The 25,716-nt window shown below is 36.9% G+C and overlaps 1 protein-coding gene across 1 annotated transcript in view; it reads left to right on the top strand.

The window, feature by feature from the left end:
• LOC104160375 (intron-binding protein aquarius-like) overlaps positions 1–4,382 on the top strand; it is a gene marked incomplete at its 5' end in the record, with an annotated part of 35,513 nt that extends 31,131 nt beyond the window's left edge. Inside the window, 2 exon segments of the mRNA XM_009698480.1 lie at positions 820–933; positions 4,037–4,382. Coding sequence (XP_009696782.1) covers positions 820–933; positions 4,037–4,288 — 366 coding nt within the window.
• Positions 4,383–25,716: the final 21,334 nt, after the last annotated feature.

Genomic DNA, 25,716 nt, shown 5'->3' with positions numbered 1-25,716 from the left:
TGTATTAAGCATGGGACAAAAATTTTTTTTTAAGGGAAAAAATTTTTTACAATGAGGGTGGTGAAGCACTGGAACAGGTTGCCCAGAGAGGTGGTGGAAGCCCCATCCCTGGAGACATTCAAGGTCAGGCTGGATGGGGCTCTGAGCAACCTTATCTAGTTGGAGACATCCCTGCTCACCGCAGGGGGGTTGGGCTAGATGAACTCTAGAGGTCCCTTCCAACCCAAATGGTTCTATGTTTCTATGACACACAGAGTACGATGCTGAATGGAGGAGCATATCTGCTTTGCTCCCTGGAGCTTTGAGAAGGGGTGCCTACATGAACCCAAAATTCAGTTACAGATCTTTCCCTGGCCTTAAGTGCTGTTGTCAAGTTTGGGAGGGAGCCATTCAGTTGAAACTTTCAGGTCCACTGTGCAGCAAGGAATGCAATGTACATGGTCAGCGAGTGTGAGCAAGGAGGAGCTGGACTGTGGTGGACAAATAGGTTAAGTCCTAACCTGATTGCAAACTATTTGTGCCTTTAATATGTTAAATGACTCAAGTCCAAAATGTACTTTATGGAGTATGCATGAGAACCCAGCCTTTCCTTTTGAAATTTCTTCGTTGGGCTGCAGTATCATGATTAATCTAGTTCCCCAAAGTGTAAGACCTACACTTCCTATCTTTCCAAAGATAGGAAATTCGGCTATTTTTTTCCTTTAAAAAACATTATTTAATTTCTTGGGGTTTATGTTTTCTAATATAGTTAGATATACCTTTGAATAATGTTTTTTTTGCTTTGCTTGCTGAATGTCTACTTTTTTCCCCTTTCCTTAGAATGGAGAAAGACCATCTCACCAAATACATGTTATTAAGAACATGCCTCAAATGGCTAACTTTGTGTACAATATGTATATGCACATGATACAGAGTACATGCCATTATCAACAGGTAAGGACCTTCTAACTTTTGGAAGGTGTGTATCTAAAATAAAATTGATTTTTAGTAGGTGACATAAGATGCTGTTTAGGTTTCAGACTGTTCCTGTTATGTTTAAAATTCAAGATTTTATGACTAGGAGTGAGAATATTGAGATCTTTAAATCTTGCAGTAGCAAGAGGTGTATCTTATAGTAACCTAAGCCCCAGTTTAAGGCCCCAAAACCAGCAGTAATTGATGCTGAGTGCTAGACATAGCTCTGTCTGGGCCCGGAAATTCCTCATTATTACTAAAGAACTAGCCTGTCCAGTATTTACTTGAAGTAAACTTGTGTGTTATGTTTCAGGTAAGTGCAGCTAGCAGTATTATAGCACCACTATGTGCTGCAACAATTTTTTGTAATAGAGGTTTTCATGACAAGCCTGCAGTGTATAGAAAGACCATATCATGTCTTGGAACCATTTTAACCATGTTAGCTCAATGCCTTTTCCAGTAATATAGTATGGGGTTGGAAGCAGTTGTAGATGCTGTCTCACTTTTGTGCCTAATTTTGTCAGTATTTAATCCCTGAAGCAGAATTCAGAATGCAACAGAAACACCTTGTCTTCTTAGGTATGTGAGCAGAGCTTTAAGGTACTTTAGGTAGTATACTGAGCAGAAAGCTGCCTTTAATGAGCATACTTGGATCTGTAGGTGCCTAGAGGTAGTTGATAGTAAACAGCAGAAGTAGAGAGGTCTTAAATGCTACCCCTCAACTACATCAGTTTTCATTTAATGTCTGGGGTGTCTCATGATTATATTACCTATAATTTATTCTTTCATGGTACTCTGACGTTCCCTTGTTGGTTTTTGTTCTTCTGAAGGATTTCCAAAAGTGGAAAAAATTGATGTAAAAGGACACTACTCACTCTGTGTTAGCTGGCTGTGGGAAGAGAGAGTAGGCATGGCTCTGTATCCTTAAACAAAATTGTCCAAGGTACTTGTCTATGAGATATAGGTTCTATTCTTTAATGCAAGGATGTTTCCCTGTCACCTCCTCTTCCTTCCTTCTTCCACTGACTGTTTCATCTAATATGGAACAGTGTAATCAGTAGAGATCAGAACCCAGAACTTCTCCTTTAGCTGAATGTGAGACTTTCAGGTAGAAAATTTCTTTTTCTCTGCTGTTCTTATCCAGTGAATCTTGGAATTTTTTTTTTTTTTTTTTTTTTTATGGGAGGCATAGCTTCAACCAAATTCGAAGCATTTTCCTACCCAGAAAAAACCTGTGCCAGGTATACAGGATACTTTCTTACTATTTGGGGACGTTCTCTAACTATCTGTCTGCTGTAAAGAAAAGGGGATAGAGAAAGAGGAGTGACACTATGAAAATCTCTTCTTGTAACTGTTGTGTGTTTGTTTTTTTTTTTTTTAATTAGTGAAAACTCACACTGTTTTATTAGAAATTCAGTCCTATAGCACATGGCAAGACTTGTTTTGGAGCCATTTTGTCTAATACAGTTGGAGATCTCTCAACTGTGCAGGTCGTATGTGATGAATACTCAGTGGACTGTGCAGTTGGTCACATTCAGATGCAAATGAATAGCCCTGTCAAAACTGAGAAGTATATACATGTCCTGAAAAGCAGATGGTAGCATCTAAATTTTACCAAAAGATGGGTTTGCTTGAGACCTTAATCAATTATGGACCCAATCCTTCTGCTAATACCAGTTATTCTTTTTAGCATCTTAATCTTACCCATTGCTAGCTAAAATTGGCTATGAAACTGCCATTTTCCTCCTGTGGTAATGAATCACATTCTTCTTGCAGGAGAAGCCAAAAAGTACCTTGTTTAGTACAACATATTTTTCCTTTTCTTTTACACTAGTCTTAACAGTAGTAGTCACAAACCACAGCATGCATCTAAGTAAATCACAGAGAAGGTCTGAGTTTGTCTCATGCATCAAGAATACATTTTTGTAATTAAAGGATCTCTGATTTTGAAATACCCTTTTTGTGTGAACAGATGGATTATAGAGACCCGTATGATAACTTCATAGTCTATAAAAAATACTTTTCCTATCTCTCCTGGTAGTCATAATTGCTGCATAGATTTGCCTATGCTTGTTAGAAATTGGTAATATTAATGTCATCTAATTGAAGATAAGACTTCGCTATAATTAAAAACTTAATTTGTCATGTGAAGCCAAGTTGCCTTTAGGCAAAAAAACCCTAAACAATCATCCATGGGAGGTTTATTGAGCTTTCATTTCATTAAAATGCGTCACAGTATTCAAAGGAAATACCCATCACATCATTAAATAATGTCAGGCTGCAAGAAGTATGAGTGTTTCTGTACAGCCTGAAGTTGTATAGCATTCATCCATACTCTTCAGCTCACTATATTCTTGGTGTTTTTTTTTTTCCAAAATCTGTAATATGGCTATCATTGCTGCTTATCATGTTTTGGAAACCACTTTCTTGGTTGCGAGCAAAACACTTTGAATATACTAAATTGCTTTTCTAAAAGTAGTATGTGAAAAATATCAAAGCATTGCTTTAACTGTTATTGGAACTTGCGTTGTTCTACATTTACAGCTGTGGGTGAAACCTGTGTAAGTATAGGTAAGGTGCACATAGCATTTTGTAAGATGTTTCAAGGGGAAATTACTGAAATTAGTTGTTAAAGACAGTCCTGTTAAAGGCCTCAAAAAGCAAGTTAAACATGTCTAGGAGTTTGAAATGGTAATAGATGAGATTACTGTAGGAATGTGCTTTTTGCTCCAGGTAGGGATTTACCATAGCCCTATTACTTGTCTGACTGTTTGGGATAATGAAATGTGTTTGGTATCCTCGAATTGGAAGTACTGAGTCTTTAACACCCTCTTTTCAGGCAGAGAATGTGTCTAATAAGACCATTGTGTGAGCCAAGATTATTCTTAGGGTTTTTTTTATATAGGAGTTAAGTGCCTATGCATGATTACAGCTTCTAAATTTTAAGTTTTTGTTGTTAACTTGTTATCTAATGCAAAATCCGAAATACAAGGTGAACAGTTCAAGCTACAATAGGAATAGATGCCCAAATAGATGTATTCGTTGTAAAAACTGAAAATCTTTTCTTTTTTAAATCATGTAGCGTTTATTGCCCCCACCTGCCATGATTGAAGAACCGGAAACTACTCAAACTCAAGAGCCTGAAGTAGAAGGTGAAGTGCAGGCCATGCAGGAAGATGCCGAAGAAGAAGAAGAAAATAAGGTAGGGGAAGAAATTATAAAGGAAGGAGACTTGAAATTGACCGAAGTGGATGAACATCGAACAATGCCAGAACACCCCGGAAGAGACAGTGATAGTGGAGACAGTGAACCTGAGAATGAGACTGAAAAGTGATCCTCGGGATGTTTGTCTTCTACATGTTTTGGAAAATGGATGGTGAAAAAAGCAGTTAGAAATATAATTGCTATTTTTACATTGACTTTTTTAAATGGTTGCTTGTGTAATGTTACCTGTTTGTTTTATTGCTGAATATTTTGTGGACAAGGCAAATGTTTGGCAAACATTTTACTGAGTTCTTGTCAGTATCAGTAATGTAATTTGTTTAAGGGCCTCAAATGATACACAATTCCCTTTTCATAAGTTGTTCAGTAAAGATGCTTTTTATACCAATTTTGAATATGTGACCTTTAATTCAGTCACTGAGTTATCCTTTAAACCTCACTGATTAAATATATTCAATATTGGTCAGACACTCTTTATAGTTTCCTTAATATTTTGCAATGGAGAATTCCTTACACAGGGCTGTGCTCATATGCACTGAGATGGTGTTTTAAGCGTAGGCTCGAGTTCAGTAAGATACTTAATTGTATGTCTGAGAAATGTGAATTACCATGGGACTTTAAAATTTTTAAAAACTTTCTTGAATTAGGACTTTAGCAGGTTCCTAGAATTTTGGAAGGCCCAGGTACTTGTAGCAATTTCTTATTGTTGACTTCTTAAGCTGTTTTTAATTGATCGTTATTTACGGAGGAAGTAACAATGCAGCTTTTCAACAGCACTGATTTTTAAATTAGTGTTTTGAAATAAATTTCTTTCGTTTTAAGAAGACACAGTAATTGCGCAGGATAAAGCCACATGAGAAAGAAAAATGAAAGTGGTTCCCTGAATGCAGGATTTGCAAAATATATAATATTGATATTAATGATATAATGGTTGAGTGTTGTTTTTAGGGTAACTTCCAAGTGTACATCTTTCATAAAGTGATCAGAGAAAGGTTTTTCACTGGTTCATTAAGAATATCTGCCCACTTGGCAAATGATTCAATGGTTCGATGAGACTTACAGATTTCCAAGTGGATTTTCAAACAAAGCAATAGCCGTAGGAATACCTTTTATTGCTGGCAAAGGGAAAATGCTTGGTTTTCAAGTGTTGCAATTGTGAAGCTGCCAGAAGGACTTCCTCACTAAATTGACTAGAGAATATTTAACTTACAAGCTTTTATTAATACCACTGAAGTTCTTTATTTTCCCAATATTTTTGTAGTATAATATGGAAAAAAGAAATAGTCTAAAGTTTAATGTAAGCCAAGTTCCATGAAACACATCTATTACATACTTGTGCGTGCATGCTGAGATCTCATCTGCTCCCCCCTCCCCCTGAAATAATTCCTGCCCCCATCAATTAGAGGAGAGCTCAGGAGTAACAAATGCTGATACTTGCTATTGGTGCACAGTGTTCTCCTGTGTTTTTTCACTCACTGAAATGAAGTTTTTTCAAACAAGAAAACTAACCATTTGAGCAGAATGTGTATTCTTTCATTGCTTGTTTTGATTGGAAGGGAGCATACTGTTTATTACCAAGTTGTCTGCCTTGGGAGAATATTACAGCCTTCAACAGTTGGGTGTTAAGTTTCATGCGGTAACATTCACATGTTCATGCAGAGTCAAATGATACAGGGCCTTCAGGCCACAAGCGGCTAGCTCAGCTGAGGGTTGTCATCTTTGTTTTCCAGCCTGTTTTCTATAAATATGTGAGCCTGACAATCATTTGTTATGCTTTAGTATTTTAGGAATTGGAAAAGAATTCTGGAGGTTTTTTCTAAAATGAGTAATTTAACTGAGGGAGATTCTATTGATAGTTAAGACAGAATGGCTATTGGCAAGCACCCAAAGCTGAAAGGAGGTGTGAATACCTTTTTGAGTTGTGCACAGTTTGCAATGAACTGTGACCCCACCTGGCTGCATGATGCTGTGTTCCGTGTGCAGGTGTACGTCGTCGCTTCTGGCTCAGTCCTTGTAGCCAAGTATGGAGTCATCCTAGACTTCAGTCTTGCCCTAAAATGGGGAGTGGAGTTGTAATGAAGGTTGTTTCTGACTGAGGTGCAGAAGAGGCAATTGAACTGCAAACAATTGCAAAAGCTTGAACAGCCTTAGTATGCAGTTTTCTGAGGGACCAAGCACCACCTGTAAAAGAGATGGAAGGTTTTGTTGAGGTAACTTGAGCTGAGCAAGTGGTTCATTATCCTTGCTGCCATCTTCCATATGTTCAACTTTACTTTCTTCAGGGACATGATAGCATTAGGAGAATGCATTTTCGAAAGTCTGGAAAATTATGTTTTTCTTGTACAAGTGGTTGGAAAGTTCTTGAGGCTTTGATTTAGAGCACAAGGACAGGAGTTTGGGGATTTTCTTCTCGCCAAAGCTTTTCAGTTCTGTTTTTAATTTTTGGTAATGGATGAACTTTGTCTTTTCCACAAAAATAGTTTTTATGTTCTATTTACATTTTCTTTTAAGGAAGAGGTGGGAGAAGTGAAGCAATCTAAAACTGTAATTTTGATCTACATGGTTTGTTCTCCAATGGCAATATTTATTTGGGATTTAGCCATCCCCTTTTGGTCATAGAATGGTTTGATTGGAAGTGACCTTAATCTCATCTAGTTCCAACCCCCTGCCATGGGCAGGAATGACTTACACTCGACAAGATGCAGGGACATCTTCCACTAGACCAGGTTGCTCAAAGCCCCATCCAACCTGGCCTTGAACACTTCGAGGGATGGGGCAACCGCAGCTTCTCTGGGCAACCTGTTCCAGTGCCTCACCACCCTCACAGTGAAGAATTTCTTCCTCATATCTAATCTAAATCTTCCCTCTACCATTTTAAAGCCATTGCCTCTTGTCCTATCACTACATGCCCTTGTAAAAAGTCCCTCCCCAGCTTTCGATGTCCTTATCTTTATTCTAGTGAGCATCAAGATCCAGTTGTTAAACTAAATGTGTTGAAATTTAAAAAAAAAAAGCATATACAAATTTAATTATTTTTAAAAGACAAAAATCTGTAAGTGAACAAAACCTATTCTATTCAGGCATTATTGCAAAGAATTATTATAGCACTGCATGAAAACCTAGTGAACAAAATCTTTGTGAGCACAAGATCCTTTAAGGGTATAAACCAGAGGAAAATATATAAAATTATTTTCTTCTATTGTTCCAAAGCCATGTAATAAAAAAACCCACAAAGGACTTTTTGAGTGAAACTAAAGAACTATTAGTGGTTTTCCTTCACATTTATTTAGCTGACACTTCCATGAATTGCTTCGTTTTCCTCTGTTACACCAAGCCTGTAAAACAACTTAGGCGCTACTTTCCAGATTTATTTAAATAGAGACTAGTTTAGAAACAGCTCAACCCTTGAACTCTAATATTGTGCTGATCTAAAAATGATACCATAATTCAATGTACTGTTCATTTCTGTAATAGCCAGAAGAACAAGGGCAAGAGCAATTTACTCAGAGTTCTGTCATCCATACATAGCTGAGATAGTACTATATAAATACAGGCCCATTTACATCTGTGACTGAAGCAATCCAGTAAGTGCACTTAGTAACCTTCTCAGAGCATGGCTTGCTTTTGCTTTAGTCTGTATAGGACTTTGAAATGGCTTGGCAATGTGGTGAAGATGGTGGGTAGATTAGTTCTAAAAAGTTCAGGACAAAGTTTGCCAAGGGGAAAAGAAGAGACAAGCTGGAGGTCTCTAAGCAGTTTACAGTAATGAATATGTCCATAAACTCTAAAGATAAGGCCATTACTTTATCCTACCTTGCATTTGCTTTAATAGTGGTTACTAAATACTGCTGTGCATGTTGGCTAAGGTAGGTTCTAACTTCCTTCAAAAGGGAAGCAAACATCTGGCCACTTCTTCTCCCTCTTGGAATGGATCTCTGCAATTTCCAGGGACATAAAAGGGTAAGAATCCTCAGGAGGAGTAGGAGTTAAGTTTTCCTGACAGAATGACTTTGCTGACAGGACAAGAGAGACCAGTTTTATTCCCTGAAATCACAAAATTCTTTTAAAAAAGAAGACCTAGAGGCGATGTTGATCACATACTGGATAAACATGATGACATACAATTCTATTGAAACAAGGATTAGGTAACACTTGAAATCTTGTAGGGCAAGCAGACAAAAGCAAAGGTCCTAGCCAACAAATGAATCACAACCCACAGCAGTCAAGAAGCTGTGAGTGCCATTAAGACATATGGCAGTGTAGTTTTCTTTGCCAAACATGGTCATCCTCCCAGTAGAAACAATCAATAGAAAATGAATGGTTTTGGGAGAGTTTTGGAGGCTGTTTTTATGGCCCTTAGTGCTTCCTTTGCTGTGTGGTTTCTCAAGTGTAGTTCTCTTATAATCCTTTTTCTCAGAGGATTGGTTGCTTAGGTACCTGTCAAAAAAAGCCCAATAACTGTGTAATGTTTACGTGCTATAGTACTGATAAATGCATTTTTAAAGAATGCTGTTTCCAATGCAAATTGAAAAAAAAACTTTCTTAAAAGACTTTCAGCTAAGCATCCTGTGTAAATCCATGTATTTTCCTAACTTTGGGGTTGTTTCTGAAAAAGTACAGTACTCAAACTTCCAAAATAAAATTCCTCCTTGCCAACAGAGGCATCTACAAAATCACTAGAGTGAAGAGAATACCAGAAAAGAGGGAGGAACAATACCTGCAATACTACTCCCTCTCAGTTTGGACATGGTAGTATTTCAGGAGACGAAATACTACTACTGTGATGAGAAAGGGATCTTTTCCTGCTCCTGTGGTAGATAACAAGGACAGATTATTTCTCTGGGTCTTGCTCTGGCAGGGCTTTAATCAGCTTAATCTAGCCCATATCAGGGTTAATGTAATATGTTGCTATTAAGAAAAATAGTATGTTTAGTTTAGCTTCCCTTATGATTTTTACTCACCTTGAAAAAAAATAGCAAGGACAAGGATCTTTGAATCAAGTAATAGCATTACCTAAGTGTAATGCAGAGAACCATGTTGCTGTACCATTATATCTGGAAAACAAGATTAAAAAAAAAAAGTGGAGAAGACTTATTTCAGCTATAGGTAAGAAACTTTCCAGAGTTCAGGCATTATCTCTGTGCTTGAGAAACACTATCAGAGCAAACAGAGTATGTTTCTGTGTGAGTATCTTTAAAAAAAATGGAGACCCAAGAAAAAAGTTGAGCCAGCTGCTGTCAATTACATGGTTCATCTATAGATGTCAGTGAAAAAGCTTATACAACTACAGTGCATGTTTGCCTAATGGAACATTAGAATTTTGCGATTCCAGAGAACAGCATAAAAGAATAAGCAGGAGAGCCAAATAAGGGTCAGGAATATATCAGTCCTGGCACTGTTTGCAAGAGATAAAAAGAAGCTGCCCTTACTGCATTTATCAAGTGTGAATTCCTAAATTGCTGCAACCCAGTATAAGAGAAGCCCTGCTACGCATCTAGAGACGCTTCAGCATCCTGCTGTGCTAGCCTGACATCTCTTGTGTGTCAAGAGCACTTATTTTTAGATGGGGCAGTCATTAGGGACATAACGTATCTTAACTACTGTAAAGGAAGTAGTTCAGGGGCAGCAGAAGTGGACAGGGAGAAACTCAGTATAGAGGCACAAAGGTTCTGTTTCTGACCTTAATCCACACCAGTATAGGCTCGCCCTGTTTTTTCAGAGTGATTTTTGGCAGTAGCAGTCATGTCCTATTGGGCGATACCGTGTTTTCTAAAATGAGACATACCACATGTTTTGCATGCCGAGTCAGAGAGCGGAGAAAGCACCTCACCAATAATCTTCTTGTGCTGAGGACACATGCAAGAACACTGAAACAAGACTAACTGGGGAAAAAAAAAAAATCCCAGTTGCACAAGAGTTGTCTTGCTGTCTGTCTCTGGCCACGTCTGGAAACGAGCAGAGTTAAATAAATAACCACTGTATTGCGATGTGTGTAAATATGACCTAAATTTGAACAGAACTCATGCATATCCAAATATTGCCTCTGTGTGGCTCTAAATTAAAGCCTAATAATGACTAAAGATAATGGATTTACTTATCGGAAAGATATACTGAAAATTACTATTCTTTGGTTGATAGAAATCTTTACTGAAACTAAAGTCTCTACTAGCAGTTTTGTGGTTTCTTACAGATCCTAGAGGAGAACATTACATATTCACCTTCTAGAAAATGTTGAGTTCTTATTTTGCAGACTGGATTTTACTGATAGCCTACTGTGTATTGATCTGGATTTTCTCATCTTTGTCAGTGTATAGTAGTGAAAAATCGCATGGAGTGGAAGGCTAGAATGCATGGCATCCTGGTCAATTCTGTATTTATTATAAAATTTTATCTAAACTGTTGTGCTTAATGGGATCTACGTAAACTTTAAGTGATAAACTAGGGATTTTCAGAACAGAAAACATGTTAGGGAATTAAGAAACTTCTGTGGGGTATTGTTTTAGGAAATAATGCAATGGTAGAGTTGATGACAATTTTCCCAAAGCAATGCTTTTCTAAAAATGTTAGTTAAATGTTGCACTTTGTTGGTATCATATTTGCAAACAAACAAGCAAGCAAAACTGTTCAAGCACTTTGTTTTAGTAATGCACTTTTCCCTTATGTGAATCATACATTATTAGAATGTCAAGTGATAAAATAGAAAGTAAAAGATACAGTATTCCCAATTAAAAAAAAAAACAAACAAACAACAAAAAAACCAAAAAAAACCACAAAAAGACCCACACCAAACCCCCAAAATATTTCAGAGTATTTAAAAAGTCTAATTTTTTTGTTGTTGTTGTTCCAAGTAGCACTGACAGGAAATATTAAAATTTGGAATTTCACACAAAATGAAAACTTGAAACTCTGAGCAGCTCTGATCAAATATGTTTGGTTGTTGAACCCTTCCTGTGGTACCACTTGAGTTCCAGTTTTGAAAACTGACTGACCTGGACACGGAAGTTAGTAATTAACTATAATCTTCATGAAGTTCAAGCTATTAAAATTGTCCTCAATGCACTGCTTTCCTCTCCTGCTCCAGGATGTAGTAACATACTATTTCTTTCCTTGTTCGGACTGACCATGTTCAGGTACCTGCTAGTTTTACTCAGAGCTAAGAAATACTCCCAAGTAGCTTATTATTTTCACAGGGTCTGTTCTTTATCTCTTTTGATCTCTAACGTACTATGAACTAATCTCGGTCCTGCAGACACAGCTACTTCAGTGATGGGGCGGTTGTCCTAGATTGCTCCCTGCTCCTGCAGCCTTCACCCACTGGCGTTCTGTCAGCCCGAGCTGCCTAATGCGGTGAGGCACTGAGGGCAGCTGCTGTTCCCGACTCCTCGGAGTGCTCAGTCCTACGCACTGTACCTTCCTATATCTCTGTGCTGAAAACATCATTATATATTGGAACGAAAAACTGAGCAAACAGTGGGTTTAGTGTTTTGAATTTTATTTGTTGAAACCCAAATATACAGGCACACCTTGTGTGGTGGGAAACGTACATAGAGAATGTTGATTTTTAAGAGAATGTCTTACTATAATCACAAATGTGATATGCTTAATCTTGTCAGTATGAAACCTGATATTTTACTTAATACAAGGTAAAACCTATTCTGTAAGCTGTTAGTTTAAACCAGAACTTAAAATGTTTTTGGTATTATTTCAATATACAGAACTGTGAATGAATATATACCCATGCTTTCTCCCTACAGGAATATATGAAAAGCCTTTCCATTTAAACGATGTAATGCCCTTTTAAGTGGTGTTTTGACATCTCATTTTCCCAAAAAGTGTTTGTCCTGCAAATTTAAAGTTATTCTTTTAATTATATTTAGAAATGACGTGTTACAGTGTTCCAAGAGGAATGCAGGGGAGCAAAGAGCCAATGTAAGTTATTGCTAATGCTCCTGTATCATGGAGAAGGAGATGTGGAGAAAGCGATCCCTCTCCTAGGTTTCTGAATTCTGCCAGCAAAGGAGACTACTGGAGGAGAGCATGTTCCACCTAAGCTAACGAGAGTTTGGGTCAAGAATTTTTATCTTAATCCTCCTAGACCTTAGCTAAAGATGCCAAGTTAACATACATACATACATCAAACTGTCCTGAAAATCGCTATCCAAACTTCTGTATAAGGGATTGCATGACTGTGAGTAACTGGGACCTCGAAGACAATAGGCAGAAACTGGTGGGGCCATCAGATCAGAGGTGCAATAAGCATAATATGCCATGAGGAGATGCCCAGTAATGGGTAGCAGTAAACTTAATATATACCTCAGTGTTTTAGCTTTAACTTATGAATTTAACAACAGTTCCATGTTTCTTCTAGCAAGATCTTTTACATGAACTATACATGTGATTTGATCAAATATTTTCCCAGTTACACCTGTCTCCACCTTAGGCTACCTTTCTCCTTTGAGAACGGAGGGAAGTGACTGCAGAGCAAAGCTCTACTCCTCAAGTCAACCAAAACAGCCTTAGTGGGAAACTTCCCGTACCCTCCACCTTCTGACATGGATTCATTTTCTCAGTTTGCTGGTGATGGGACCTTTTTCCCCCTACTTGGTAATTGTTTGCTGGATAAGTTTTGCTGCTTTTTGCTGCAGCTTTTTGCAATTTGGATATGGCCACATTAAACATGGAGTCAAGGGGAAAGACATAAGCCTTGCTTGCATTTTGGACTGGTTATGGTATGCTTCTGAAAGATATAATGTGAAAAAGAATTGATGTGCTATTAAGTAGAAATTTGTATTAGGGTAATTGGCCTAAATTGCCAAACTGCCAGTAACCTAATTAGCCACTGCCTGACTTGAGTGTAGGCCACGTACATCAAGGTCTCTCCTGAGCCATACAACCCTTTGGGATTTGGTAGGAGCTATGTGCAGATTTCAGGTTACAGTTTTAGATTTTGATGTTTACATGCCATTGTAGTCAAAAAAGTCAGTCTTTTTTTTTTTTCTTCTTTTTTTTTTCCCCAGATCTAGCTCTAGGCTGTATAGATACCAATAGATAGAGGAAAAACAGTGAGTTTTGCAGCACTCTTCAAATCCACAGTCTTGGAGACAAGGAACAATTGTTCATAACAATCTTTTTGGTAATTCTGAGAAAAGAATACATTCATAGTGTTTTCATTAAGTTTTGTGGACTGTCAACATTTCAGATACCCTGGTAAAATCTGCTTAAAATAGGGAAGTCATTCAATAGAACAGCAAAGACTGTACTTTCTTGTCTTGTTCTAGCTTGAAGCTAAATTTAGGCCATCTTGAATATATTGGCAATGGAGATGTTTGAAGATAGTTTTAATTAACTATTTAACTAGTTTGTTTACGAAAGGCAATCAGAAATTGAGCACTAATTTGCAAAATTATTTCAGTGAGGACATGTTCAAAGTGAAGATTATCCTGTTTGTTTTCTAATGGAAGAAAAAAAAACAATCAGAAATTGAGCACTAATTTGCAAAATGATTTCAGTGAGTACATGTTCAAAGTGAAGATTATCCTCTTTGTTTTCTATTGGAAGAAAAAAAAACCCACATCGTCTGTAACTGAATTTGGAGGGCCTGCGCAGCGAAGACAAGACTGAAGATATAGTGGCACAGTTTTACTATGTCCTGTGCGGTTTCTTCGAGTTCATTCTTCTGCTTAAGTTGACTGGGTGTTTAAAATTTCAACTAGCAAGCTGTCAGGCTTGCCAGCAGCATTATCACTGTGAATATCATGACATCCATATACTTGTATTTTGAACCATAATATTTGTTTAGCAACTTCAGTGCTGAAAAAATTTATTAAAAAACCCCACTCCTTCATATACTTGAACCATAATATTTGTTTAGCAACTTCAATGCTGAAAAAAAACTCACTCCTTCATATAGAATGTGAAAAAATGTGATATAATTCAGACATAATTTTGACATAATTCAGATCACCATCTATTTACCTTGACTATAAGATGTTTTGTTAAAACAAATGCTCAAATCATTTTGTGGCTAACACTTTCTTTGAGATATCTAGGTGACAAGAAAGTTACTTAGAATATCTTACAGCATTTCACTCTGATGTGATTTAATATAGCGTAAGTGGATTTCACCAGATTTTTCTGAAGCATAAACATAGTTGAATTATAAAAAGCTGCCTATACAACAGCATTTGGAAGCCGTCTTTTAAAAAATTACCAAATGTGGTAACAGAAATACAGACTGAAAATTCCTTGGAAATTATAGAATGTTCCTGTTAATTAGCAAAAAGATGGAAAAGACAAAATGAAGGCAATTGGAGGATTTGAGGAATATCTGAAGTTCTTGTGTAGCTGATAGAAACAGAAACCTTCCCATACGGATTTTGGGACACGTTTTCCCCCCTGTTTGATTTGTTGCTCTTTCTATTGTATGCCTGTTCCAAAATGCATTCTTTTCCACTGGGCACAGTGGAATTTTCTGTGAGATCGCTACAAAACTTTTTTAGCCATCCTTATTTCTCTATCCCTGTCATGGAAGGAAGGGGGGGACACATTTGTAATATCTCTAGGATATGCCGGGTCTCTCCTCCAAAAGTTTTCACTAATCAAAACATGACACACACATGCATTAATGTCTATCTTTATTTTCCTTGCCTCATGTGTTTTGTGGTTGAGATCAGAAGATACTTACCATATCAACTAAAATGCAGCTGCCAAAACCACAGCTAAGGCTGGAAGCTGCATCTCCAGCTCTGTGGCACAGGTGACATACCACAGCTTTAACAGGGCAGCCGGCAGTTCCCCTTGGGTTGTGCAGACTCTGGCTAATGTTGGTGACTTCAAAACGCTTCTGTCCTTGCCCGGCAGATCCAACCAGCGCAGCCACCCCGTTGGGATTACATGAGCTAGCACAAAGATAGTTTCTCCCAAGGTTGCAGGTTTACGGGTGTGAATGTCAGGGAATGCCAGGCTTAGGGGTGCCTCAATTCCTGAGAGATGTTTGCTGTTCGCAGTGAGCCCTCCATTCCTTGCATCCCACCGAAGACCTGAGCCACTTGCTGAAGCCACGTCTGTCACTGTGGGCATATCTGAGTTTTGGTACAACGTGGTTTTTTGTGTTCAGGTGACAAAAGAGGAGACAAGGGCTTTGCTCAAGCAATGTATTCACCTTGGTTTCCTGCTCTGACAAATGCCTGGCAGAGAAAATCCTTTAAAAAGCCATAGAGTTGTGCTGTAAAGTAAGGGGGTTTTCCATATATTTTTCTGCTTTTACTGATAAATTGAGCAATTTGTGTATTTTCAGTACAATGTCATAAAGCAGCATAAATTCACCTAATAAATCCACATCATCCTTTTGCTGAGCCCTGCTATAGTATCTTTTTCTAAACAGAAAGAGTGAAAGCAGTGTTAATATGTTAGTATGAAATATTAGTATGATTGGTATGAAATCAGTCCATGAGCAACACTGTCTAGGTAGAGTTATGTTGATCAAAAAAAATATTCTTTCTGGTCATATTTTAAATGTTTTGTAAACAGAACTTGGCTGAAGAAATTGAACTGTTTAGGCTGCCCATAGATCCAGAGTTACTGTTATTTTTCATGATGTTGTTTACTCTGTCATGATTTTAAAGCCTTGCCTGTTGCCTTGTTGTTCATGTATTTTATTAGCATCTGTATTAGAGCAACCCATTTAACTCAATAATACTGTGCCACCCACAGTGATTGCTCATTAGGCTGAGTAATACTGTTTTTTACTACCCTAACTCTTGCTTCTCTTTCTCTCTCCTTGATGTTTAACCACTTTATCACCTTGTATATATGGCTAATTAACAGCAGTCCTTTGATAACCAAAGTGCACATAGTAAATACTTGGGTTTTAATTTTAAAAAATTTTCCTGGGCAGTTTCTATTTTTACCATGAAATCTCAATTATGAATTATTAAAAATGAAACACTGAGAGATGTCTCAGTGTTTTATGGATGATCAATTTATTTTTCCATTGTTTGATTTTTCTTGGTTTATTTAGCTGCTGGACATCTCACAAGATGAGCAGAAAATGGCAGGTTGTGTTTTGGATTGTGTAGCCTTTTCCTACATATAAATATATCTGCAGTTTTCCAGACTGCTGAAAGAATGAACAAGGCAGAAATAAAATGCTCTGACAGCTCACAACACATCTCAGTCATTGGGGAGATAACTGTTAATAGTCTTGGTGGATAATAGGCTTGATGGATCTGTTAAATAAAGCACATAGTCTCAAAGCTCAGCACAGGGAGTAGGTGATAATGAAAAGGACCAGCAGATATGTAAACTCAATTAACCTGGTACTAGCGGTGTGCAACCTGTTTCTCATTAAGCCAGAGAATAAGCAATGGGGAGTGTCCTTCATAGGTTGCCTGTTGACAACCAGAGAAGTTCTGCAGCTTTATGGGCTAGCCATGGTCTGGACCTTGGGAATTTCTTAATGTATTATGTTCCAAACTTTAATTGTATTAATCTGTAGCCATATTTTCTCATGTGTTGAAGGAACATTGCAACTTATCTCTGTAGAGCTGTGTTAAAAATTTGCATCCAAGTCATTCTAGTCTGGAAAACTACTCATTAAAGAGAATTTGGTATTCTTCCTTAGGAAGTTTCCCAGGAGGCATGTGTGACTTGGTATTTGTTACATTAGACTTTTGTTAAATATAGGAAACAGATTTTTCTTGGCTGAAAAGATCTTTTTTTTTTTTTCTCCTCAAATAAAATTTTCAAACAAAAGAGAGTTCTATCTATATACCTCTGTATACACTTGCAGTCAAAGTTAACCCTTCTTTTCTGTGTCACTGGGTTTCAGATGGCAGACTGCAACTCCTTAGTGTGGGGATTATTTTGCCTCATTGCGCTGGTGTTTCTTGGGTGGCCCATAGGCATAGCCTTGTGTGCCCTCTATGGATTCCTTTCTCCTCTCGCTACTTTAATAGGACTAGATGAATTAAGCAAGGTGTTGCTGAAGGGCTCGTGTTTGAGGAGGCAGCGCACTCAGAATGTGTGCAATGGCAAGTGCCTGTGGTAGGCAATGGAGACAGCCGTGCATCGGACAAGCGTTCAACCGTATGCTGTTGGATTTCAGAGTTCACTCTGTTAGTCTTAATTTTTCAGTTCTAAACAAACTTTTCGTAGTTTTTAACTGTGTGCATTTCTCTTGAGCGTGTCTAATCACCTTAACAATCCAGAGGTTTGTCTTCTAAAATATATGATAAAAGTTATAGCTATCGTTTTGAGACCTTGTACTTGGAGAAGGTAGCTCAAAACTCTCAGGTTTTGAGCTCAGTGTCAAAATCTAATTAAATAGTTTAAAATACTGCCTAAGTGGTGCAATGCATCTACTGGTTCTGATTAAGACACTTGTGAAGAGTGGTTGCTGAATCAGAAATTTACTTTTGTGAATATTATAATCTACAGTGTATATTGCTCAGTAATAAGAAAAATGAAATTCTGATCTGATGTCTTTACAGTATGTATTTTTTCATAGATACATTTCAGAGCCTGTTTAGTTTAGTCCCTTTTCAATAGACGTTAAAAATCTTACACGTTAGCAGCTCCTTCACTGTTAATTTCCTGTGAAAAGCAGTTTTTCAACGGAACAACTTTGCCTTTGTGGGTTCACTGCACTGATTTCAATTATATTAAATTAATAAGCAATTTCTGTAAACACCCTCCCTGAAATGTCTCCTCCTTTGTCCTTTGTTTGATGTATTTTATGTTTTTATGATCCGTTGAACATTAAGGAGTGTCCAACCATTTACTTGTAATACTTCAGATTTCTAAGAATTTTAATAGGTCTCCAGAGAAAATATTTTTTTATTTTGCTTTTTATGGCCTGTATTTGCTGGTTCTGTCATCTCATATTTTTATTATAGCGAGTATTTATATGAAAAATTAGATTGGCTTTCTAAAAGTTTCTTTTCTTGCTTCAAAAGACTTTGCATAGCTTATAGTGACCAGCTGACAGAATGACAGTAGCTATAATTTACTGTGTGTTTCCAGAAATATTTTAGAAGTTAACAAGTCTAGAAGACAGTTTAAAGAGGCTTAATTGATCCAGAGGAGGGTATGATTAGGTGAAACAGTGTTTCACTGCCATGTCAGTGTACCAAGAAAAGAAAGAAGTTGCCCTCTGAAAATCAGAAAACCTTCGAAGAGGTCTATAGTGGCTGGCTAATAAGTTCAGAGTTATAGCCAATGATACAAGGGAACTCAGGAAGGACAGAGAAGACTTACTTTCCTTTGCTAATCATTTTCGGTTGTTTATCACTTCATCCCATTTGTCACTGAAAGAATGTATTTTGGCTAAAAAATAAAAGAGTTTCCCCCAATTCAGCTGTGAGAGACTAGAACAGACATGACACAGTGGGATCAAATGCCTAACTGTTTTTGAGTAGGACTTTCACTACTTCATGGAAGGAGTAAGAAACATGACATGGTCTCTGTGGTAGCTGGAGACTAGACTGGATAGTTCAAGAGATGTCCTCTAACTTGCCAAAACTGTAACCATTTCTTCAGAAATTTTTCATGTAAAAAAGTCTACCTCAGATTGTATATTCTGGAAAGTTTGACCCAAAATTACTTAGCCATTTTTGAAAGCAAAACTCGGGGAAAATATGTATATATTATGTAAAAATAAATAAAATGGTACAGCCATTTTTGAGAGGTCATGATCAACTCAGTATTTACACATTTGAAATTTGACAGAGGGAAGGGTAAGTGTGTAAGGGTTTTTTTTTGCTATTTTTTTGAAAATCTGCTGAAATTCAACTGCTTCATAAGCTCTTAGAAAAGCCGTGTGAATGTGTTAAGCAGCTGAAATCTCTAAAGAGTCTGTCTTCTCTGTCTGTATTCAGCCGTGCTCATCTGTTGCACAAGACTGGGCTATGTCCACCCCATTCCTGTAGAACAGGTGAGAATGCAATATTTGCCCATTTATGCACAGGGAACTCAATGACTCTCCCTACAGCTGTTGTTACCGAAATCGAGAATAAAACCTCTTAACACCAATGTAGTGGTAAGAAGCAGGCACTCCTTTATTGCAGCACTGGGGACATGGGGGATAGCTCCACCTATCATGTTCACCTTAGCATCAAATTCCAATAGTTTTTATACACTTTTTTTGTTGAGTCATTGTTACATATGTTCTTTTACATAAAAATGCATACTATGTTCACTCTTAAATTAACCTTTACATTGATTGGTTTTACTCATTACATGATCTCATTAGTATTCCAACCTTACTATAATCATTGGTCAAACCTACTCAGCTTTACTGATTGGAATCCTTGATATTCAAATCAAGATGGGAAGGGGTAGGGGATTGCTGAGCAGCCTAACTAGTATCCATTGTGTTTAACTAGGATCCATGATGGTTTCTTTAGTTTCTTGAAACAAAACTTAGAAAAATCCAGTAACTACCTGGTGAGGTACCTATGGCTACCCATTTCAAACTTAAAAATCCTATGGTTACTTATTTCAAAACATTCAACTCTATAGATACTAAAACATTGCAGACTATTCCTATAGTTACCTATTTCAAACTGAATACTTCTATGGTTACAGTTCTATGATTACACACAGTTCCTATAGATAAACACAGCACACCTTTACTTATTTAATTTAAAATCAAATTGATTTTCATATCAAATCTCATTTGATTTCAGATATTTGTAACATTGTGGGCTATGGTGCGGTCAGATATCAGAACTCAGAAGAGGGAGGTTTTTTCCCCTTGTTTGCAGTAGTCTTCCCCATGTGAATGAAGAAGGTTCTTGACTTAACTGTAGCAGGTAAAACTGAGTGAAACTGGGACTAGGAATGAAAATGTTTGGGTTCAGAGATGGCTCAATTGGGGTTGGCCACTATTTTCAGCATAGTCATAGATTTCTGGAAGAGAATTGATAAATGGGAGACTACAGAAGCCAGACAAGATTGTACTGAGGAGCTGGACTTGAATGTGAGTAGGTAAGAATGAGGCTGTAGGGTTGGAGACATTGTTGGAAGAGCTGGAGGAAAATAACACACCCAGTAATGATACTTTATCTCCAACATGATTGTAGAAACCTGTTACTCCTATGACAGTGATACCGGTGAATGTAAAGACACCAGCCTTGCTGGGGAAAGAGAGCAGCATTATGATGCTATATGATGTCACTTCTGAATTTCATCTTTTTTTAAACTCCCCAAAACCTTTGTGCAAAGCAGTTCAGTGAAAGTATATCATGCTTGCAAAGTCAAGCACCCAAAGTCAGGAATGGTCCTCTTACAGCTACTGATTAAATACGAATTAAACGACTGCACATGTTTTCTTCAGCAGGGGTCTTGGCATCATTCTGTGTACTACAGGGATGTGATGTGGGTCTGATGCTTTTGATTTTAATATCATCAAATCTATTGCAGAGCTTCCCATATGTGGTTATTAATGTATCATCTTGTTCTGCAGGACCCTTGGGAAACTCTGTGGTACAGAAGGGTGCAGCAAAATCCCTGAGGAAATCAGCAAGTCTCTAGCCTACAGCTTAGAGAACCAGCTCCAAGGCCGGTTTGCAGAATTTATATACAACTGTTACTTGATAAGGGTACAGAAGCAGCCCCAAAATATCTCTCATTTCCTCTTTTTGAGTAAGCACCTAATCATTAGGGTATAGCGAGAGATTCAATCTTGTGTATATCTAGCCATAATTATTCCTGTAATAGCTCCTGCCTAGAACTGCATGTAACTTGTTTCTGGGAGGTACGGGTATGTATTCCTACCACAGTAGGAGCACAAGAGGATGACATATGCTGTTTACCAATGAGCTACTGCAATTAAAAAGCCATTGTAAAATAAAGTTGACCATAACTGAAGCTTTTTTTTTTTTTCCCTTTCAATGAGAATAGCAAGGGGCTTGAGTCCTTAGAAAGTGATTTCAGGGTGTGAATCTAGAGTGGTAAGAAAAAGCATCTAGGCTTTAGAGACGAATGGTATTTCAGACAGACCCTTGTCCTCATTTAGCCTCAACCATCAAGCATCATCTTATGCTGAATTAGGTGATGATACATAGGAGAAGTTTGATATTTTAGAGGATAGGATCAGAGAAAACACAATGCTGACTGGAGTGATTCACTGGTGGTTTTTTTTGCTGATTCTATTCTCTGAAACATTTAACTTCCCCTGTGTTTTAACACTGAACTCCAAAGCTGTGAATTCTGCTATGGCAGAGTAGACAGATGAAACTTAGGCATTAAATATTCATCTGAGATGCATATTAATATAAAATGTGGAAATACAAATTTTAGATGGACCACAGTATGTGTTCTGGATATGGAAAATGAGACAAATAAATGCACCCAAACTCAAACCCTAAAAATAGTATGTGGTTCATGTGATGAACTCCCTGTAGGAAGCGTTCTAAGTGCTGGAACAAAAGAATATTTTTTGTTTGACTTATTCTGCATAAACAGAATGACTTGGATATTTTTCTCTTTTTTCCCTCTTTCATAGCTCCACAATAATCAAAATTGAAACAAACTTCTGAAAAATCAGATTTTTGTTGAAAGCTACCTTTTAAATACCTGTCTGTGGTAACTTTTTCTTCTGCATAGAGATAAGCTTTCTGAAATCAATTTTATAATTAGATTACCTTCTCAATCAGAAATGTTACTGTGTGACTTCTAACAGCAGTTGTACTAGCTGGTAAAACGGGGCCTGAAATGTACAAACATTTTTAAGTTACTGTTTAAGCCTAGCAGCTACGTTCTGGGCATACTGGAGCATTAGTTGCTTTGCTCTTCATTTTACTTCTATTACATATCTGGTTGGTACCACAGAGGACCTGTTGTATTAAGGCTGTGTCTGTGACACTAAGTCCCAGAAGGATTTGAGAGAGATACACTGGGCATTAGCATGCCGAGTGATCTCTATGAGCATCCCTTTAAGTTGCTCTTCCCTCCCCATCTCTCTCAAATTAGAAATTAGTAGGTGATTGCTCAAATCCTTTTGGAGTGCAATGAGTTTTGGAGTCCAACAAGCAAGAGAGATGTGAACGTTTGCCAGAATAGCCTCCGTTCTTCTCTCTCTTCTTTCAATTCTAATCTAATTGTCCAACTTTATTTTCCTTGCCTCTTTCCTCTGTTTTTTCCTATTTTTGTTGCTTTTTATTTAATTCATCGTAATTTGCATCGTTTTATTTTTTCCTGTGAGATTTTTGGTCCTTTTTTGATTTAGGATTTCATGAATTGATTTTATTTTCCTTCATTATGTTTCCTATCTTCCCCTTTACTTATTTTACTTTGTTGAATTTCCTTTTATATTTATAACGTTGCTTTTGTGCCTGACATAACTGTTGTAGAATTCCTTGTGCTGAGTATGTCTTAAGCTGCTGTTGCATTTTATGTTTGGATCTCAGTCTGTTAAACCTTATGTTATGAAGTTTACTTGTTCAGCCACCCTTGGTCAGATTTTGGACTGCATCCTATTGTTTATTATTTCCTTGTCAGAATGAACCTTCAGCTGTAAGTGTTCTAGACTGGTGGTCTCCAAACTTTTTTGATCACACTCCCCTATCAGTAAAAAATTTTTGAACATGCATCCCCAATATCTATCTGTATCTATTAATGTATAAATTATGTACAGGTACTACTGTACTAATGCATTTGACACATTATAAAACATACACAAAAATAGAAATTAAAAAGAGAATGAGATAAAGATGAAATAAACACTATTTAAAAATATTTTTCAATTTCACTTATTAATGGTATAAAGAATATTTTCTTCCTATAACCCAATGGAATGTCTTGCACACTTCTTGGGGTCCATGCACTCCACTTGGAAACCACTGTTTTAGACATTCCCAAAATAATCATTGGTACCAGCAAATACACTTCTTCCAAAAAGCACCTGAGTTCTGTAAGTGTTCTTAGTTTGTTATTATTTTTTCCATATTTGATAAAGGAAGCAGATGTTGTAACACCTCCAGAATAGCTAGCACAGCAGTAGAGTTAGCTGAAACAATAATTCCTCACATTCATCTTCCCCTTCTCCATTTTCTTACCTTTCTTGTGTATTCTTTGCCCATCCTTTTAAAGTAAACAATGAAATACATTTACAAATTGGTCACTCTTTTACACAAGGCCATATATGATTCTGCTACTAGGTTACAAAGAATTCCTGTTATGTCCTACACCAGTCCGCACTTCCTTCATTATTAATGGTGTAACAGAACTTGTTTTAATGTCATTCTAACAGAGCTTCTTACACAGTTCTGTGCTAATTTTAGAAACTATTTAGGTCTGCATTATTAGTATGTAAGTCTACAGTGAGAAATTGTCTCCCCTTAGTTATAGAAGGGGTTGATTCTGAATGATGCCGGGTACTTTAGGATAAGCAGCACTGCTGCTTTTATTGCTTTACCAATTTTGTTCTGTTCTTTAATGATAAGAACAGAAAAAATAACTACAATCTCCCACAATGAATCTAGAGATCATTACTAAACAAGCTGGTTTTTGTAATACTTTTAAATTTTTTTTCTCTCATTTCCTGTAAGAGTAATAATGTATGACAAATAGATAAGAATTGATGGAGCCTGATGTATAAATATGCTATATATGATCGTTTCAATGAATATGCGTTATAAATGAAAGGCCATTCAAACTCATGAATATTCAAAAGCAATAAACTTATGTTTAGCTTTATTGAAAATTTACTTGCAGACATATCTGCCCAACATTTGCTTTTTGTAACATTCTTTTCCCTGGCTCAAATTTCTATGGTACTGTGTAGAACCAGGACCTTTTCTTCCTTTAATTTTCCTTTTAGAGTTCTCCTATCCCACATGACTTTTTCCCAGGTTAAGTAATTAATCTGCTCATGACATCATATTAGTTATTTTGGCAGCAGTGACATTTTTATATCCAACTGCATTTTCCTAACAGTTCCAGAAGCAGGAGGCAAAACATGAATTTATATATAGTTGTGATTTTCAACCCACTTATGTTTCTGTGCTCATTTGAATTCCAAGAATGTCTTTTTTCTTTTCATTTGAATACTGTAGAAATATTTTTCCTAAAGGTAAGCCTGTCAGTATTTAATTTCCTTGTTGTTAATAGTTGAACTCAGAATCTCACTCCTCTGTGGCTTCAGCTGGGTATAACTTTGCTGAAACCAGCAGAACTTTCTACGGCTTTCAAGCAGATCAACTTGGAGAATCTGGCTGAGCAAAGCAATTTCTTCATCATGACTATTATTTGATCTTGTTATAGTCATCTGTAAAATTGTGTGCCCCAAAACACCAGTAGGAATGACGTGATAAGCGGGAAATTTGAGGGCTACTAGTCTGATGCTTAAAACACTGGAGTGGTACTTCTGAGATTAATTTTTCTTTTTCAGATTGATCAAAAATTTCCTGTTTATCATTAAGTCAATTGATCTGTACCTCAATGCCTTACGTATAAAAACTTCACAGGAATTTTGGGAGTTTGAAATTCACTAATAAATGTGACCAACTTAGTTATACCAAAACTGGAAAGCCTCTAAAGAGCTAGAAAACTATTGACTTTAGCATAGATGCAGGTTGTTAGCTAGCACGAGACTGTAATTACAGTGCATATTCTAGCTTTTTCTCTTAATGTCTCAAGCTTTAGAGGCTTACTTAGTTTATATACTTCCAGCCGAACTGATCTAATTTTCAGAATATGCTTAGTCATTATATCTTCAGCATTCATCCTATTATTTGTTTAATCTTGAATTTATTTTATACTTGCATGGAATTTCACCTTCCTGGTGCTATAGAAATAGAATCAACAAAATATTATTTCAATCACTTAGTTCAATATGAATAATCCAGTTCCTGCTGGGGCTTGAACTGCTGCAGTATCCTTTGAAGATGACAACCTAAATTAACAGAGTTTAGGGTACACAATGATTCATAATTAATGGCCAGAGTAAATTTGTTAGTTATAGCTCTACCAAATAAATATTTCTTTATCCTTGGGTATTTCTGCCTTTTATTTAACTATAAATAGTTGTTGTGTCCTCCTTGATTTGATAGGAAAGCAATAGACATAGACACCTCTTCCTGGGCTTATTACAAAGCCTATAAAGTCAATGAGAGTTTATTAAGAATTTTCGTGCAGTTTGTATCAACTCCTTAAACTTTCTTCTAAGGATTTTCTGTCAAACATGTAATAATCTTTCTGAACTTGCTGTAGTTAATTCCCATTTTTCTTGCACTTGGGTACTTAGAACTCCCTGCAGTATTCTAAGTGCAATAATTTAATTCTTACAGCAGCCATTTAGATAATTTTCACTTGAGTTATCACAGGGTCTTCACTGGGATCAGCTTGACCATCGATGACAGAAAAATGAAACAGTGCAGATGAGTCTTACAGAAGATAAAGTATTTCTTTTCAATTTCCAAAAGCTTTGGCACAGTTTATGTTTCATGAGAAATTATCTATTAAAGGCCTTTACCTTTAAAATGGTGTATTTTTGAAAGCACCATGGATTTTAGTTGCTACTTTCGAAAAATATCTGTA

The sequence above is a fragment of the Cariama cristata genome, unplaced genomic scaffold (genome assembly GCF_000690535.1).
Source record: "Cariama cristata isolate BGI_N322 unplaced genomic scaffold, ASM69053v1 scaffold514, whole genome shotgun sequence".
NCBI classification, from domain to species: Eukaryota; Metazoa; Chordata; class Aves; order Cariamiformes; family Cariamidae; genus Cariama; species Cariama cristata.
The sequence above is the reverse complement of the archived record's forward strand: the minus strand, read 5'-3'. Positions and strand labels throughout refer to the sequence as shown.